The sequence below is a fragment of the Schistocerca piceifrons genome, chromosome 4 (assembly GCF_021461385.2).
Source record: "Schistocerca piceifrons isolate TAMUIC-IGC-003096 chromosome 4, iqSchPice1.1, whole genome shotgun sequence".
Taxonomy (NCBI): domain Eukaryota; kingdom Metazoa; phylum Arthropoda; class Insecta; order Orthoptera; family Acrididae; genus Schistocerca; species Schistocerca piceifrons.
Window position 1 is genome coordinate 739,850,924 of NC_060141.1, and position 20,559 is coordinate 739,871,482.

Genomic DNA, 20,559 nt, shown 5'->3' on the forward strand with positions numbered 1-20,559 from the left:
AGCAAATACCGTCAGCACTGGCGGAATGTTACGTGATATTACGTACTTATACGTTTGCGACTATTACAGCGCCATCTGTCACAGTTCATATCCGATTGACCTATGGCAGCGCCATTTAGCTGGCCAACCATAGCGCCATCTGGTTTCCCCCTTGAAGTTTGACGAGTTTCGTTCTTTGTAGTTCTTGCGTTTGATGCATATTTCGTGAGATATTTGTTTTAACTGAGAATGTGCTTATTGGAAGCTACTGACTTTACTTTTCTTCAGTTTTCATTTAATAAACGTAAAAAAAAAGCACTGATTCAGTATCCTCCCGGAGTTGTATCTGCAAGCTACGTCAGTGTGGGGAGACAGTGTAAACTCCACTGTGTTCGGCAAAAGGAGGATAGTTTGACATGGCAACCAGAGAAATGTGTAGGTATTATTCAAAATTCACCAGTCGTAACGCTTCTCTGAAAGTTAAAAATGGGTAACAAGCCAGGCGGAAATAAATCGCTGCATTTTCGACGCGATTATTTTTAGATACTAACGGAAGCAGACGTGGCGGTAGATCTTTCTGAATGGTCACCATGCAGGTGAGTTGTGGAGGGCTCCCTCTTAACATTTTCCAGAAATGTGAGCGTAGGCTTTAGTTTAGATCAGCAGTTCCTCTCCAGCTCTCGGCATTTCCCTTACAACGCTCTGAGCGATCGGCCCACTGCCAATCTCCTGAAGCTTGCCCAGCCTACTGTGTATCTGGCGGCTACGACATTTTGCGGCATTTCTTTCTCTAAACCTTCTATACTCTATCGTAGTAATTATGGTGCAACTTTCATCGAGCTCTTTACTTGGCTGTGACCCATCATGAGAAAGTTACTTTCGTCAATAGGTTTTGCAGACTAGTATTCTTGATAAGAAGTCCAAAAACTGGAACAATGCAATTAGTCGTAGTAACGTCTTGCATGCGATTTGCTTTACAGATTCACTGCATTTTCTCATTGGCCTTCGCTAATATCGATTTTATTTTCAAGTGATGATACTGCTATATCAATATTATATAAACTGCCCTTTGCGAAGTACATTGTAAAAGAGGTTTGCACTACTCTGTCTTCAGGCCACGCCTACCGGGACCATCCGGGATCCTCAGAGGAGAATGCGGATAGGAGGGGCGTAGGGTCAGCACACCGCTGTCCCGGTCGTTATGATGGTATTCTTGATCGAAGCCGCTGCTATTCGGTCGAGTAGCTCCTCAATTGGCATCATGAGTCTGAGTGCATCCAGAAAAATGGCAACAGCGCATGGCGGCTGGATGGTCACCCAGCCAAGTGCCGGCCACGCCCAACAGCGCTTAACTTCGGTGATCTCACGGGAACCGGTGTATCCACTGCGGCAAGGCCGTTGCCCGAGTCTTTTACTACGGCGAAGAAAATTGCCTGCGTAGCGCAGAATGAAGCCTGATGATGAAACGTCGATCGTGTAAATTGTCTTGTCATTCCCCACCTGGTACTCTTATAAAATCAATGATCCTCCTCCAGAAGAGCTTATACTGACGGAAGATGTTACACATTAAGACATTGGTCGTTATTCTTTTGGCCCTGGTATACCGACAGTTTACTTGTTTACGTTAAGAATTTTCCTCGCTTTCACCTTGAATGGGTGACCGTCCGAATGTCTGTGGTGGTAAGGTGCACAGTTTTGCACGCGAATGGCTCTTAGCGCTGTTTCTTGAATAAGCTATTTATATTCTAAGTGCATTTTGGTGCAGTCCCGATCGTTCGAGTCCCGGAACTTCCCTTGTTAGTGATACTTGTCAAGTACCTACCCAAGTGACAGGTAAACAATGAGTGGCGATGTTGCAGTAGTTCTTTGCGTGTCCACAGGAGTGCCGCGGGGAGCGTGAAGGTACACCCGGCGCCGACGACGACGATGACGTCACGCTGGCGGAGGTGCCGCTGCCGGCGGACGAGAAGCAGCAGGTGAACGGCCGCCGCGCCGACGGCGAAGGCGCAGACATCGACGAGCTGCTGATGGACGACTCTGCGCAGCAGTCCTGCACCGTGCACATTGTCAGTACATGTCCCGCGCTCACAGCTTCACGGTAGCCTGCCGGAGCCGGCAAAACGACAGCCGGGCCGTTTGCTCCTCTTGTAACTGCGCCACAGCAATGCTAGCCTGTTTCGAACTTTCCGAGCTGATTTCGTACTTGGATAGGTTACACTTCATTCCAACAAAGAAATAACTTGCAAAACATGGGATAGTCCCAACAAAATTTATGTTGGCCAAATTATCTGTATTCATAACTTTCGGACTTGTTTCAGTTTTTCTAAGACTATCTGTTTCTTGTGCTCCTAGGACTTCATCATGTATTTCGGTTTTAAAAGAATAGAAAATTCACTACGATTTCGATTATTACAATTATTTTAGGCAATACCAAGGTTTCTACACACTGTCAAAAAATACTAGTTTTCATGTTTTCTGCAAAAATGAAAAAATGCCCGATTTTTGAACACGTTTATTTCAGTTTCTCTTCATTAAGTACAACATCCTATACGTTATGTTATACACTGAAGCACCAAAGAAACTGGTCCAGGCATGTGTATTCCAATACAGAGATACTCTACTGGTCATTAAAATTGATACACCAAGAAGAAATGCAGATGATAAACGCGTATTCATTGAACAAATATATTATACTAGAACTGACACAGTATGGTTTGAGAGTAAATCGGAGAAAGACGAAGGTAGTGAGAAGTAGTAGAAATGAGAACAGCGAGAAACTTAACATCAGGATTGATGGTCACGAAGTCAATGAAGTTAAGGAATTCTGCTACCTAGGCAGTAAAATAACCAATGACGGACGGAGAAAGGAGGACATCAAAAACAGACTCGCTATGGCAAAGAAGGCATTTCTGGCCAAGAGAAGTCTACTAATATCACATACCGGCCTTAATTTGAGGAAGAAATTTCTGAGGATGTACGTCTGGAGTACAGCATTGTATGGTAGTGAAACATGGACTGTGGAAAAACCGGAACAGAAGAGAATCGAAGCATTTGAGATGTGGTGCTATAGACGAATGTTGAAAATTAGGTGGACTGATAAGGTAAGGAATGAGGAAGTTCTACGCAGAATCGGAGAGGAAAGGAATATGTGGAAAACACTGACAAGGAGAAGGGACAGGATGATAGGACATCTGCTAAGACATGAGGAAATGACTTCCATGGTACTAGAGGGAGCTGTAGTGGACAAAAACTGTATAGGAAGACAGAGATTGGAATACGTCAAACAAATAATTGAGGACGTAGGTTGCAAGTGCTACTCTGAGATGAAAAGGTTAGCACAGGAAAGGAATTCGTGGCGGGCCGCATCAAACCAGTCAGTAGACTGATGACAAAAAAAAAGAAGAACTGACACGTGATTACATTTTCACGCAATGTGGGTGCATAGATCCTGAGAAATCAGTACCCAGAACAACCTCCTCTGGCCGTAATAACGGCATTGATACGCCCTGGGCATTCAGCCAAACAGAGGTTGGATGGCGTCCACAGGTACAGCTGCGCATGCAGCTTCAACAGGATACCACAGTTCATCATGAGTGGTGACTGGCGTATTGTGACGAGCCAGTTGCTCGACCACCATTGACCAAACGTTTTCAGTTGCTGAGAGATCTGGAGTATGTGCTGGCCAGGGCAGCAGTCGAACATTTTCTGTATCCAGAAAGGCCCGTACGGGACCTGCAACATGCGGTCGTGCATTATCCAGTTGAAATGTAGGGTTTCGCAAGGATCGAGTGAAGGGTAGAGCCACGGGTCGTAACACAAATGTAACGCCCACTGTTCAAAGTGCGGTCAATGCGAACAAGAGGCGACCGAGACGTGTAACTAATGGCATCCCATACCATCACGCTGGGTGATACGCCAGTATGACGATGACGAATACACGCTTCCAATGTGCGTTCACCGCGAAGTCGCTAAACACGGATGCAACCATCATGATGCTGTAAACAGAACCTGGATTCATCCGGAAAAATGACGTTTTGCACCCAGGTTCATCGTTGAGTACACCGTCGCAGGCGCTCCTGTCTGTGATGCAGCGTCAAGGGTAACCCCAGCCGTGGTCTCCGAGCTGATAGTCCATGCTGCTCCAAACATCGTCGAATTGTTCGTGTAGGTGGTTGTTGTCTTGCAAATGTCCCCATCTCTTGGCTCAGGGATCGAGACGTGGCTGCGCGATCCGTTACAGCCATGCAGATAAGATGCCTGTCATCTCGACTGCTAGTGATACGAGATCGTTGGGATCCAGCTCGGCGTTCCGTATTACCCTCCTGAACCCACCGATTCCATATTCTGCTAACAGTCATTGGATCTCGACCAACGCGAGCAGCAATGTCGCGATACGATAAACCGCAAACGCGATAGGCTACAACCCGACCTTTACCAAAGTCGGAAACGTGATGGTACGCATTTCTCCTCCTTACACGAGGCATCACAACAACGTTTCACCATGCAACGCCGGTCAACTACTGTTTGTGTAGCGCAATCGGTTGGAAACTTTGCTCATGTCAGCACGTTGTAGGTGTCGCCATCGGAACCAACCTTGTGTGAATGCTCTGAAAAGCTAATCATTTGCATATCACAGCATCTCCTTCGTGTCAGTTAAATTTCGCGTCTGTAGCAAGTCAACTTCGTGATGTAGCAATTTAAATGGCTAGTAGTGTATGAGGCAGGATATGGGGCTGCGGTCGGCAACACCTATATAATACAACCTGTGTCTGGCGCAGTTAATATCGGTTATTGCTGCTACGATGGCAGGTTATCAAGATTTAAGTGAGTTTGAACGTGGTGCTATAGCCGGGACACGAGCGATGGGACACAGCGCAGATAGCGATGAAGTGCGGATTTCACGAGTGTACCGTGAATATTAGCAGTCCGGTAAAACATCAAATCTCCCGCATCGTTGCACCCGGAAATACATCATGCAAGAAATGGACCTATGACGACTGAAGAGAATCATTCAACGTGACAGAAGTGGAATACTTCCACAAAGTGCTCCACATTTCATTGCTGGCCCATCAACAAGCGTCAGCTTGCGAACCATTGAACGGAACATCATCGATATGGGCTTTTAGAGCCGAAGGCCCACTCGTGTGCCCTTGATAATTGCAGGATATAAGGCGTTACGCCTCGCCTGGGCCCGTCAACACCGGCACTGGACTGTTAATGACTCAAAACTTGTTGCCTGGTCGATCGAGTCTCGTTTCAAATTCTATCGAGCGGATGGATGTGTATAGGTATGCTGATAATCTCATGAATCCACGGATCCTGCATGTCAGCAGGTGACTGTTTAAGCTAGTGGAGGCTCTGTAATGGTGGGGGCGTCTGCAGTTGGTGTGATATGGGACCTCTGATATGTCTAGATAGGGCTCTGACAATGACAGGTGCGTAAACATCCTGTCTGATATCTGCATCCCTTCATGCCAATTGCGTATTCTGACGTTGGCCAATTCGAGCACGATAATGCGACATCCCACACGCCAAGAGTTGCTACAGAGTGTCTCCAGGAACAGTCTTCCGAGCTTAAACACTTCCGCTAGCCGCCAGGCTCCCCAAACATGGGCATTATTGAGCATATCTGCGATGGCTTGCAACTTGCTGTTCAGATGGGACCTCCACCCCCTCGTACCCGTACGGATTTAAGGACAGCCCAGCAGGTTTCATGGTGTCAGTTCCTTCAGGCATTACTTCAGACATCCGAGTCCATGCCAAGTCGTGTTTCGGCACTTCTGCGTGCTCGCGGGGCCCCTTCACGATATTGGGCAGGCGTACCTTTTTCTTTGGCTTTTCAGTGTATATTGAACTTGAACATCTCACTTTGTCGTACTCAGTTACTCCATGCAATCGGATGATTCCTGGGCATCCATCTATTGTGATTCGTACATCACTAGTCTCATTCACATTAATGAAACTGCATCATTACCCCTTAAATATATTAGATAATCAGCAACAGAAAATTCAACTCTTACAAGCTAAAATATGTAAACCGAAATGGGCAGTTAATTATACTTGTGTAAAGAAACCATGCAATACAAATGAAACGTAAGTAGGTTTACTATAACTGGAAAGGAATTATCATTTGCTAACACTTATTATTATCACTTCTGGATGCGAAATACTTCTGACAGTGTACTTCAACCTTTGGCACTCTTGATGTGAATATGTCGGTCACTTTGGACGTTTTGAGGACCAAGTTCCTTGGTGTCACCAGAAATACCATGAGTGGTAGAAGGAGGGTAAGTAGATGGGGCGTTCTTACAACAGGGAGTAAGCATATTCCAGTTCATTGATTTCAACATTTGTTTCTTAAACAGTTTCCATAAAGTCAACTATTTCTTCACCTTCATCGTGTAAACATTCTGGCACGTTTTCACGTTTGAGTCCATTGCAATACTTGCAAGCGGAAAAACACTGCAGACCTGCTTTTATTCAGTATCGTGCTCCGCCAGAGCGCACTATACATGAACACGAACAACACGAAGAACTAAGGTGCTGGATCGTGGCTCATTACAACATGCCACAGACCCTTGTTACTGTGAGTCCAGCCCCATTCTCCCGGAGATTTCCAGTTTTACATCCAACTTCCTACTTGCTGGTAAATCCGTAACTAACGATGATGCTTAGCATCTTTTGTGTGCGGCAACCTTGTAAGATTCAAATTGTTTTTGTGACAGGCATGGCGAATAAATGGTCACACAAATCGTCTAGCGCCTGGGAACTGCTGACACCTTCTCTATACACCGCAATAATAAATTGTTTTTCAGCTGTTACTATTTCTTTTCGAATAGTATCTGGTTTCGTGAGCATGCCAAGTGCCGAGTTCAGCAGTTCATGTTTCTTGGTAATGATTCAAAACTTAATTTTTCCTTGAGTGAGAAGAGCGGGTGTAGTACCACATCCAGTAACAGTATGAGTGAGCAGAATCTGTTCACTGCCAAACTTGTAAGATGCAGTCCAAAACCACTTGTCTTCTGCAACTTGTTCTGAACTAGTCAAGAGCACAAGGAGGGCAATATTTTCACTTCCAAAATCGTCATTTCTTGTAACAGAAGATGTTATAGGCATAACATCAGCATTTTCTTGTGCCTGGTCCACTTCAATACCTACACTCTTGAAATTCCTTTTGAAAAAGTGTGATGAAGCTATTATTGTTTCGTTTTGTTCAGTCCTGAGGGACTTCATTTACTATCTCTGATTCAACTATAACTTCAACCGAAGAATTTTTCTAGACCTACAAATTCTCCGCAGTCTTTGTGCTATATTGCTCTCCCTTACAAGGGTATCTACCGAATACAAGAGCGAAGTGAGAGACAAAACGACTCTGCAGGTAAGAATCATAACTTTGGCTACTGATTTCAATGATACAAACTTTTTTATGGTGTACTCTCCAGGAACGAGGAAAAATATATTCGGTGCAAATGGTTGACATCCTTCACTGGAACAAAAGCATTGTAGAATAAAGGTTTTGTTCCTTGTCACATGCCTTTTTCTGAGAATAGAGACACTGCTCAGGAATCACCGGATTGCACGTGAAGTAAATCAGTACTGCAGAGTGAAATGTTTGATTCCAGTTCAAACATAATACAACAGAAATTGAAATAAAAGTGCTCGAAAAGAAAGTATTTTATCATAAAACACAAAATTTGGTAAACCGATATTTTTTGATGAATTGTTGCAAACGTGGTACTTGGTGGAGAAAAAAGCTGCAGTAATGAAATTTCTAGAAAATTTTGTGCTCTTTTGAAAAGCAAATAGTCGCCAAAGTGCTAGGAGCTAAAAAAACTGAGATTTTTTTAAAAATGGAAAAGTCTGAAATTTTCATAATTTTTTGACTATATAAAGCTTAGCCAAGATAAATATTGTTGGAAAAACTTGGTCTTCCAATCTTTCCAAACATATGAACGAGCTAAACAAATAAAATCTTCTACTCCACTTCTGCAAGGTATAGACCTTTCCCGCGACATGTTGATTGGACCATTAATAAAGACACATAAAATGCATCAACCTAAGACTGAAATGAGGTTGTGGCTTAGTCTTTTCTAGAATTTGTACAGCAACAATTGATATATTAGAATACAACAATAGCTTTCAACAGTCGTGAACCTCCTTCCTCAAATATTATCGCAGTCCAAAAAAAGTAGTTTCCAGAATTACCCTTGCGTTTTAGCGGTAATAGCTAAAGTATTATTAAAAAAGAAATGTCAATTACAGAGCATGAAAGTCTGATAAAACTGCCTTGGCATGTAAGCCTAGAGCGGATTTGAAAAATGCACATTACAAATCGGAAAACGCATACGTACGACTTACAGACTTCGTCTCGGCGTAATTTTGCATAAAAATATGTAACATTTTGACTCATGATGCATGCTACTACTGAATCACACCATCGAAAGCTCTAGCAAAGTTGTAACAAAGATGGCTACCTACTCCTGCTGTTTGTTCTGATTTGAACAGTCCGAGTCTGCAACCAATGTTAAACATAAGTGTCGTACCGAGTACAGAAAGGACCCTATTAGTAGGCCTACTGTATATGAGTGCGTAAGTAACCGTCACGTCGACCGCGTGAGTAAATTGTTTTGTTCCAAATCAATTTGATTAAAAAAATCGTATCCTCGTCCCAAACCCTACACATTGATAGTGGATAAAGAACTAAATGATACTAAGTGAATTGCTGTTAAGGACTTTTGTGATGAAATATTATATCCATCGATGCAGACGAGTATTTCACTGCGACCGTTATCTGTGCTGATGGGCGCACTTTTCACTTTAAGCAGTGAAGCTAGTAAAACCAACTGTAGTATTTGGCCAGTGAAATAATACGATAAACCTTGGGACAAGGTCGTCATAGTACAAAAGTTAGCGTCTTTTGTGCATCGAGCAAGAGCAAAGTTGACGGCATTTTCTCTTTCAAAGAGAAAACAATCAACGAAATAGTGTACTTAGTGTTGTGTCTAGGCAAGACAGCCTAGACACAATGAGAGGAAGCCGAAAGGCACGCGCTAAGCTAAAGCCGGATGCGTGAGGTCTGAAACAGGATACGTAATGAAGGCTATAAAGAAAAGTACGTAGCTTCGGGAATACTTAACTTTAATCCATCCTTTTAGTACATCTGGAGATTGTGGCGATACAAGTGAGACTCTTTAGATACATGCAATGTTACTAATGGCGCCTTGCTAGGTCGTAGCCATTGACTCAGCTGAAGGCTGTTGTAACTATCTGCTCGGCAAAGGAGCGAGGCTTCGTCAGTGTAGTCGCTAGCTACGTCGTCCGTACAACTGGGGCGAGTGCTATTCCGTATCTCGAGACCTTCCTTGTGGTGGCGCTCGGTCTGCGATCACAGAGTGGCGACACGCGGGTCCGATTTAAAGCTACCACCTAGCAAGTGTGGTATCTGGCGGTGACACCACACTTAGATATGCTGGAAAACGTTTTGACCGCATGACTGACGATTGACGAGGTTGGCACTGCCTCTCAGACATTCGTGACTTCGTCAGTGCCCGCTTTCCAGGTGAATGGTTTTGCCTAGGTGCGCCCATTGCGTGGCCCCCACGTTCGCCAGACCTGACACCACCTGAGAACATCCATCGAAGATACCGTTTTTGTACCTTCTGTAGCAGCGCTAGAACGCATGCCGCGATTGGATAAGCCGCTCCTGGCACGTTGGAGCCAGTTCGACAAGGAAACGATTTCAGATGAGATCTGTGCCGCATAACCATCGGAAGTGACCCTCACACTGTTTAGCAATAGAGCAAAGTACTCGCAGAACTGAAAAGAATCACGTGAAAACGAAGTTCAAAATGGTTCAAATGGCTCTGAGCACTATGGGACTTAATATCTCAGGTCATCAGTCCCCTAGAACTTAGAACTACTTAAACCTAACTAACCTAAGGACATCACACACATCCATGCCCGAGGCAGGATTCGAACCTGCGACCGTAGTGGTCGCACGGTTCCAGACTGAAGCACCTAGAACCTCTCGGCCACACCGGCCGGCGAAAACGGAGTCTGTAAGTCCTATGAATAAATCTATATGAACTTTCAAAGCTGTAAAGCCCTTTCAGAAACACTCCGTTCTATTCACAACTGTCCGCGAAAAATGATGTCGTAGTCTAAATCACCGTTATGTACCCCTAGGTTTGAGCATATTACTTGAAATTCACGATCTAGGTTTGTAAATTCTCAGATTTAAGGTGACTTTTTTCCGTAGGTGCTAGTACAGCACAATACGTTGTCAACAAAATTATACCCTGAAATGCACTAATTACTCTACACTTTTAGTTGACCAGAAGCCTGAGAATTTTATGAACATGTATGAAATTGCAGTCATTAATGTAGTAAGAAAAACTTTTTGATAACAAACAGGAATGTTTTGCAGAAAGCAATGAAAAAATATTAAACTAGGGACATCTGTAATAAGGCGTAACAATATATATACGGCAAAAAACGCGAATAGGGCTCAGATTTTCATTATGTCATCACTGAAACCATAAAAGTCGGTAGTGGTGTCACAGAAGAATGCGGCGTCTCTCGTGTTATTTAGTTTGTGACAGGAAAAATTAAAAGAAAGAAGTCTTAAAGGTTAACAGTTCAGTTTCACTAAATGAAACCTCATGTACTTGTTTTACTAATTATCTCATCTGATACAGTGGTTGGGATTTGTACCAGATGTTAGCGAGTCCACTGCCTTAAACAATGAGCCACTTCACATTGTTCTAACGTTAACAGACGAGAGCTAAATTATCCTATAATGAAACAATTGGTTTTGAAAATACAGAGTTTTCTTAGTTCAGTTGTAGAAAGGTGTTTCTGTGGAGTCATCAATAGATCTAATTTATCACGAGTAGAATTTCGTAATAAAAATGTTTTAATTTTAATAGAAATGACAGTCTTTTGTACGCCTGTTTTTAGTCCCTAAAATAAACTGTGATTATCGTTTATTTCACGATGATAGTGCCTGCAATTAAATAAAGCAATTTTCATGTGCCTCACATATGGACTTGGCTTCCTTTATTTCTAAAGCAAGTGAAGTTGCTTCAGAAATCGAAAAAAATGGTACATACCTAGAAAAAATAATTTTAGTCGCAGATGGTGTCCAGGAATGAAACTAAACGAGAAAACTAAGACTTGAGCCATCATTTTCATACCATTATTAATGCGATTCTAATTTTTATGTTTACCTTAACTGATCAGGAACATTGGTGACGACAGACCGACAATGCATCTGTCAAGCGAAAATTTTCCTAAATTATTGTGGCTTTTGGTGGTATACTTCACACACTTTTTTTTCGTGATTACGTATATGCACCAATAATCTATGTGACAATCTGCTGACACCAAGACATAATTGCCGTTGTACTAATTAAAATAAATTCTTAAACTAATAATGAAATGTTAATGGTACCGAAGCATTTTTTAGGTAAATGAAACATGAAGAGCCACACGGTTCATTTGTAGTAGTGTATCACTGAAGACGTCGTAGCTGATGAGAAGTGATGGGACTTCGACGATCTCTGACAAGTTTATGTTGAAAATTGATCGAAAGCTTTGATATTGCAATACCAATTGAAGATAAAAGAAAATCATTACCACCATCTTCCTTTCAGTAATTAGACTATTGCCTGTTCCAAACACACAAACAAAATCTTTCCGGTATTTTCCGAGATCTTTCAATACCGCCTTTCACATTTGGCTTGAAGTACAGGATATTCTAGGATTTCTGAGACCTCCACGAGGTTTTGTATCCAGTTTCCACAATACTTTGTATTTTTTTTCATTCATGTTGAAAATATGTAATTCTGTTCTAATATCTTCATGTCTAATCATGTCTCTTCTTTTGCAGCCCTTCGTCCTATTTTGTAACCTCACTCCTATTGAGGAACCTCATCTCTGCTGTTTGAATTTTGTTTGTTTGTTTTTTAGTTGTAAGCCAGCTTTCGCTTCCATAGGATAACAGAGGAACTGTCATTATCATGTAGATTTCACGATGGTCTCTTTCTGCACTATAGGGTCCTATGATATGCTTCTGTTACCGCGTACATCTATCTACTTCGTGTACTTTATATTCACTATGAGAGTCAAAACCAAAACTTATAACACAGCTTAAATTAGTTATTCCAGAGCCGTGTTCTAAAAGTGAATTATCGGAAACATTGTTTGATGCGACTACATTTTTTCCTCCATTGCTTTTCTTTTTAGCTCGCATCTCGTGGTCGTTCTCGCTTCCCACGCCCGGGTTCCCGGGTTCGATTCCCGGCGGGGTCAGGGATTTTCTCTGCCTCGTGATGGCTGGGTGTTGTGTGCTGTCCTTAGGTTAGTTAGGTTTAAGTAGTTCTAAGTTCTAGGGGACTGATGACCATAGATGTTAAGTCCCATAGTGCTCAGAGCCATTTGAACCATTTTTTTTCTTTTTATTACTAGAACCGTTTAAGTTGTATGTCTCGCACATTTCGTTCAGCTGGTATACTGGTCTCTGGAGATAATCTTCATAACAATGTTATTTGGAAACAGGTTCATCCATCGCTGTTTTATTTCCTTTAATTACTTCACATTTGCATTTACGAATAATGAAGTCAATGTAAACACTCATCCGGCCATCCTTTCAACTAGCATTGCCACGTCCGATTAACCATGCCGACCCTGCGTATGCGCGGGAAAAACGGCACAAGCAAAATAAAAGGGAAGACGAAGCCAATGTAAACATTGTAGGTGGTAGGTGGTAGGTGGTAGTCGACAGCCTCGTCTTATACCTGGGTTAATAATTATGTCTTCTAATTTTTTCTTCCTTTATTTATACAACTAAGAAGCTTTTACCCCTGTAATACCAAAATTGTTTATGTAGTCTGAATAACTTACATTGACCATGTTTATAACGAAAATGTAGCATACGTTTTCACGTCTCACGTTACATGATAATCACTTGATAATATTTTAATACTCCTTGTTTTCCTTAAACCTTAGGGAGAATGTATTTTTAGTTTTGTATCGTTACCAAAATATGTGTCATTGACAGGTATGTTTTCATACGATCCCGCCACAGAAGAATTCTTCATTTACATCCTTACTCCACAGGCTACGATATGGTGGTCCGCAGTTGCAGAAATGCACTGGAAATCAAATGATAGCAATGAAGTAGTTAGGTTATCAGTTATCGTTCGAAACCAGCGGTGAATTCTAGTTCCCTCATCCCATAATTCCCTCGGCAAGCCATAACAACTGGAACATCGAACCACTAGCACGTATGATTTCAACAGTCAGTGCGGACGTCATTGGTCAGGAAGGTTCGTAATCCACTGATATCTGTTCCTCCGCGGCATGAATATGCACGGACGAAAATTTGCTTAACGAAGTGCTTGAAAAAAACTGCAGGGAACCGCGATCGAATGAGAATTGTCCCGCCATTTTCTGCGCCGTCATGGTAAATATTAAATTATCCCTTTGACTATTGTTCCAGGCGCTGTTCACGCCCAATTCCGGGCATTTCCGCGACTCTCGTTACCCATTGTAATCCAAATGAAGCATTCTGGGGCGGCGGCCGCCGACGCCCGCCGGGCCGCTCAAATATTCATAAGTTTGATCAATAGCGCCGACGGCGAGCGGCCGCCGCAGCAAGGAGGGCCGCGCAATCCGGCTAAAATAACAATGAAACGCCGCGTCTGGATCTGGCCGGTAGCTGCTGGAATTCACCGCGACCGCGCCAAGACACTGTCCCCACCGAGGCCTTGTTTGTTAACTAGCTTTCTGCCCCCGTACGTATTTGCCACATACACTTACTGGCCATCAAAATGGCGACACCAAGAAGAAATGCAGATGATAAACGGGTATTCATTGAACAAATATATTATACTACAACTGACATGTGATTAGATTTTCACACAATTTGGGTGCATAGATCCTCAGAAATCAGTACCCAGAGCAACCACCGCTGGCCTTAGTAATGGCATTGATACGCCTGGGCATTGAGTCAAACAGCTTCGATGGCGTGAACGGGTACAGCTGCCCATGCAGCTTCAACACCTACAGTTCATCAAGAGTAGTGACTGGCGTATTGTGACGAGACAGTTGCTCGGCCACCATTGATCAGATGTTTTCAACTCGTGAGAGATCTGGAGAATGTGCTGGCTAGGGCACTAGTCGAACATTTTCTGTATCCAGAAAGGCCCGTACAAGACCTTCAACATGCGGTCGTGCATTATCCTGCTGAAAAGTAGGGTTTCGCAGGGATCGAATGAAGGGTAGAGCCACGGGTCGTAACACATCTGAAATGTAACGTCCACTGTTCAAAGTGCCGTCAATGCGAACAAGACGTGACCGAGACGTGTAACCAATGCCACCCCATACCATCACGCCGGGTGATACGCCAGTATGGCTATGACGAATGCACGCTTCCAATGTGCGTTCACCGCGATGTCGCCTAACACGGATGCGACCATCATGATGCTGTAAACAGAACCTGGATTCATCTGAAAAAATGACGTTTTGCCATTCGTGCACCCAGGTTCGTCGCTGAGTACACCATCGCAGGTGCTCCTGTCTGTGATGCAGCGTCTAGAGTAACCGCAGCCATGGTCTCCGAGCTGATAGTCCACGCTGCTGCAAACGTGGTCGAACTGTTTGTGCAGATTTGTTGTCTTGCGAACGTCCCCATCTGTTGACTAAGGGATCGAGACGTGGGTGCACAATCCCATACAGCCATGCGGATAAGATGCCTGTCATCTCGACTGCTAGTGATAAGAGTCCGTTGGGATCCAGCACGGCGTTCCTTATTACCCTCCTGAACTCACCGATTCGATATTCTGCTAAAAATCACTGGATCTCGACCAACGCGAGGAGCAATGACGCGATACGATAAACGGCAATCGCGATAGGCTACAATCCGACCTTTATCAAAGTCGGAAACGTAATGGTACGCATTTCTCCTCCTTTGCTAGGCCACAACAACAACGTTTCACCAGGCAACGCCGGTCAACTGCAGTTTGTGTATGAGAAATCAGTTTGAAACTTTCCTCATTTCAGCACGTTGTAGGTGTCGCCACCGGCGCCAATCTTGTGTGAATGCTCCGAAAAGTTAATCGTTTGCATAACACAACATCTTATTCTTGTCGGTTAAAGTTCGTATCTGTAGCAATTCACCTTCGTGTTGTAGCAATTTTAATGGCCAGTAGCGTATTTTTCATACACACACACATTGATCAGCCACAACATTATGACAACCGATCTACTATCGATATAAACCAGCCCAGGCGATAGCAGCGTCATCTGGCGAGGAATGACTGCTAGTCAAGTCAACGCACGGTGCATGCAGTATCAGTGAGCGTGCTGTGTGTGTGTAGTATGGGGAAAACACGCGATCTGTCTGAATTTGACGTAGTGCAGGTTGTGATTCGCCGGAGGTTTGGCACGAGCGTTTTGGAAACTGCACGACTTGTCGGGTGTTCTAGTGAGTGTCTTCAACCGTGGCGAAACCGAGGTGAAATCACGTCTACAAGTCGTTGGGTTGGCCGGCCACCCCTCACTACACATGTCGTATATCAGAGGCAGGCGGTGAACTGTGGCGGAAGTAACATTAGACTCGGCGGTCTACAGTTGTGTCTGGACACACACTGCACTGAACACAAATAACGATGGGCCTCCGTAGCCGGCGACCCATGCATGTGCCAGGCATAACACCACGACATCGGCAACTACGACTGAAATGGGCAAGTGACCATCGACACTGTAAAATTACTTACAGCCATTCTTATGACGTCATTTATTGTGTGGCTACCAGTTTCGGCGCTTCAAAGTGCCCTATTCAGGTTTTACTTGACTCTGAAGGTGTTAAAACCATTTGTATACACGATGCACAGTGGCCAATATAACTGGTTTACGCAGACTACCTGTAACTGTGATGTTGTCCATCCAACCACAATTTGTTGATGATTGGATAGGCGACATCACATTTACAGGTAGTCTGCGTAAACCAGTCGAGTTGGTCACTGATGCATCATGTATACAGACAGTGTTAACCTCTTCAGCATCAACTCAGGAATGAAGATGGTACAATGAAGAGCCAAAACTTGCAGCCACACAATGAATGGCATAATAAGGACTGTTGTAGGTTTCATTTTCTTACAGAAGTGAACAGCTGTAGTTCCCCAGGTCTCCAGTGACAAGGATGGACACACACTGGAAGTTGGCTCAGCGGCAGAGCGTTGCATGGTCTGATGAATCACGTTACCTTCATCATCATGCCGATGGCAGGCGGCGAATCCGTAGGCTTTTAGGGGAACAGCACCTTGACACCTGTACTGCGAGACGAAGACAAGCTGGTGTCGGCTCCACTAGGCTTTGGGGAACATTCATACGGACATCCACGAATCCAGTAGAGTTCATGCAAGGCCCCTGAACGCTGGTTGGAGACCACGTACACCATTTCATGACGATCATCTTTTCCGAGATTTTATGGGAATTGGGTGACTTGCATGTGCAGATATTGTGCCAGCTCCCTCCAGCGACCTACCAATGCCTCACTGCTTCCGTGTCACGAGGTGCTGCCGCTGTTATTTGTGCCAAGGGTGGACATACCATATGTTAGACCTGAGTTTCTCCTGGCGTATACAACTTTCAAATAACTTCCGGGAATTCAGCCAGGTAACACTTTCAGCGACCGCCGATATTTCGGCGGGAGAACACCCCGCCATTTTCAAGGCAAACTGCAACGGACAGGCGACGTACATGCAAATTTAATACCTCGGTTCTCGGACCCAAGCACTAGTGTTCAGTGTGTGTGTGTTATCTTTCCTGCTTGGGTCCGAGAACCGAGGTATTAAATTTACATGTACGTCGCCTGTCCGTTGCAGTTTGCCTTGAAAATGGCGGGGTGTTCTCCCGCCGAAATATCGGCGGTCGCTGAAAGTGTTACCTGGCTGAATTCCCGGAAGTTATTTGGAAATACCGTATGTTAGGTAGATGGTCATAATTTTCTGGCTGAAAAGTGTATATTTCATTTCTTCGCAACATTTTCTCCTTTGTTTTCCTTTTTAGTGGTATTATCATGTTCTTCCTAGCATAGATTCAGAATTCTGTTAATGTAATAACTTTCGAAATGTGGTGCTACAGAAGAATGTTGAAGATTAGGTTGGTAGATCACATAACTAATGAGGAAGTATTGAATAGAATTGGAGAGAAGAGAAATTTGTGGCAAACTTGACTAGAAGAAGGGATCGGGTGGTAGGAAATATCCTGAGGCACCAAGAGACCACCAATTTAGTAATGGAGGGCAGCGTGGAGGGTAATAATCGTAGAGGGAGACCAAGAGATGAATACACTAAACAGATTCAGAAGGATGTAGGTTGCAGTAGGTACTGGGAGATGAAGAAGCTTGCTTAAGATAGAGTAGCCCATGGAGACCTGCATCAAACCAGTCTCTGGACTGAAGACCACACAGACGGACAATAGCTCATCATACATATTTCGACGCCGTTGTATCCGAAGCATAGTCATACGTGGCACGGTCTAACACACAGTTAACAACCACACACTCCAATCGTTTAGCACAAATTACTGAGGCAGATAACATTAATTACTAACTTATTACACCGCGTCGCTTTCCCTGGAAATATAAAATCGACTACCAATAACCAACTGCGAGACAAACCTATCATGATAGGGGCCGTAAGATTATGACCTTCGGCTTAATCGCTCATATGGATACTAGAGAGCAGCGATAATGCGTTGCTCATGTCGTTGGTAGCTTGCTGTGGATACGTGGTACCAGGCGACTACGCGCAGGTCAAGCAATTCCCGTAAATTGTGGAGCAATGGTTTGTGGACATGGAACTGGCCTCCGACTGTGTCCCGGATGTGTTCTACCACGTTCATATCAGGCGAGTTCGGTACCTCAGCCATCCACAAGAGTTCACTATAATGCTCCTCAAGCCATTGAGGTACGAGTATAGCCTTGTGTCAACGACAGTTACTGTGCTGGAAAATGGTATAACAGTTGGGGAAGAGATAAAGCATGAAGAGATGCAAGTCAAAGTCAACCAAAGCATAATACCGCCCCTGCGGCCGTGGCGCGATGTGTGTTTTCAACAACTGTTCGCTTGGATGACGGTGCATCCGCTTACGGCAATCGAACTGGTGAAACAAAAATAGTTCAAATGTATTAAAAAACTGAAAACCCGCCTCGATTGCGAAAAAGCACCTAGTGTTAAGTGTTAACCCAGGTTTTGGCGTAGATAACTACACCTTCTTCAGAACAACAATAAAACCCATAAGTGCCTAAGAAGACCTTTGTCAATGATTAAAAGAACACCATAGCTATACATTTATAAACGAAAAAGAAAAGGAAAACACAAACAGTACATATGTACAAAGTCAAAACCACTACTTAACTCAATGGTGTACGCTCCACCTCACACCGGCCTATGTTCGATGGGCCATGACCCGTCATAAACTGCAGCTTCAAATGATCGCTCACTTACTTAACTTCCCTTGTCCTGCGCATGTGCATAGGTAGCGGGTCAGGCCTGTAAGTGAGCGACCGTTTGTAGCTGCAGTTTATGGCGGGTCATGGCCCATCGAACATAGGCCGGTGTGAGGTGGAGCGTACACCATTAAATTAAGTAGTGGTTTTGACTTTGTACATATGTACTGTTTATGTTTTCCTTTTCTTTTTCGTTTATAAATGTATAGCTATGGTGTTCTCTTAATCATTGACAAAGGTCTTCTTAGGCACTTGTGGGTTTTATTGTTGTTCTGAAGAAGGTGTAGTTATCTACGCCGAAACCTGGGTTAACACTTAAAACTAGGTGCTTTTTTCGCAATCGAGGCGGGTTTTTAGTTTTTAAGTATATTAACCAACGATTGCTGACGCGCTGCGATATTGAAGGTTCTTATAGTCCAAATGGCTCTGAGCACTATGGGACTTAAGGTCTCAGGTCATCAGTCCCCTAGAACTTAGAACTACTTAAACCTAACTAACCTAAGGACATCATACACATCCATGCCCGAGGCAGGATTCGAACTTGCGACCGTAGCGGTCGCGCGGTTCCAGACTGAAGCGCCTAGAACCGCTCGACCACACCGGCCGGCTTATGAAACGAGAAAAATACGATTCATTCGACCTAATAACCCTTTTCTATTGATCCACGATGAAAACTCGATGATCTCGAGCCCTCAGGAATTGCAATTGGCCATGTCATTCCTTAACATGGGAACACGAAAGTAATTTATTGCATAGCCCACGATCAACAATGTCCGCTGAATCCTGTGCCCCAAAACACTTGTGCCTACTCAAGCACTGTGCTCAGTCGTTAGATCTGCCACGGTTGGCAACGTGACAAGCCCTAATAAAGGTGTATTGACTAACTTCCGCTATTCACAAGGTTTTTGTAGACAACAGGTACTATGACGAATGCGGAAAGGGTACAAATTGAAGAAAGAAACGAATGTCTGTAAGTGAAGAAACAAGCGTCTTGATATGGAAAATACGGAAAACAGATACTCCACAACTAAAGACGTCGAAGTTTACTTTTTATGTGACGCTGGTGACTTGCTTTCGCGGTTCACAGCAATTCGAGGCGTACTACGGGCACTTAATGATGGCGGCTGTATACGGAATTCCGTTCCGTTATAGCGCTTTTAAATATTCATTGATCTCTTACCCGCCATTGGCACGCAATGAATAATGAGGCTTTCTGGCACGTGTTTAGTATTTTTTACGTTCTTCCCTGTCTCCTCGTAATGACGGGAGATGCATTAAAGAATTGACAGCTCGCTAACGTCTGTATGTAAATAAATAATTCATGTTCGCGCGCGTATGGTACCCGAACATGTATTAGTTCAATGATTGCACATTGAAGGTGCAAGCTTTACAGCAAAAAGAGGAAGTCTTATCTTCGCTCGCGAAGGCATCCTAGAAAAATGTATGTCGTATTCGGTTCGCTAACGTACTTTAACTTCCATTACTCACTCATGTGTAGGTAGACGCTCATTATCGAAACCTGGAGATGAAGCAATATTAGCAGACAGATAGAATGTTTTTATTGGTGTAATAATAATATTTGCCAGCGGCCTTGCCGCAGTAGTAAAACCGGTTGCCGTCAGATCATCCAAGTTAGCGCTGTCGGGCTGTGCTAAGCACATGGATGGGCAAACTGAGGAGCAATTTTATTGAGAAGCAGCGGCTGCGGTCTGGTAAAGTGACATACGGCCGGGAGAGCGGTCTGCTGACCACATGCTCCTCCATATCCGCATCCAGTGATGCCTATGGGCTGAGGATGATACGGCGGCCGGTCGGTACCACTGGGCCTTCCAAGGCCTGTTCGGACGGAGTTTAGTTTTTAGTAATAATATTTGCGCAATACGTACCCTACAAAAGGGAAGCCGCTCTCATTATGACGACAGTAACAAGCACGCGGTATGTAATACACTGGTGTGCAGAATTGAAGGACGAACGTAGCTTTCGCTTGATGTGTCGTTGCCAAGTAATATAGCTCAATGAAACTTGAACCATACACAGGAAGAGCTGCTGTAGTGTAGTGCAAG

At 43.9% G+C, this 20,559-nt stretch overlaps 1 protein-coding gene and 1 pseudogene across 1 annotated transcript in view; one reads left to right on the forward strand and one right to left on the reverse strand.

Annotated features, from left to right (window-relative positions):
• LOC124794848 (RNA-binding protein Raly-like) overlaps window positions 1-20,559 on the forward strand; it is a 1,009,671-nt gene that overhangs the window by 959,879 nt on the left and 29,233 nt on the right. The window contains exon 9 of the mRNA XM_047258513.1: window positions 1,860-2,045. Coding sequence (XP_047114469.1) covers window positions 1,860-2,045 — 186 coding nt within the window. The remainder of the gene's footprint in view (window positions 1-1,859; window positions 2,046-20,559) is intronic.
• LOC124797088 lies at window positions 1,266-1,382 on the reverse strand (annotated as a pseudogene).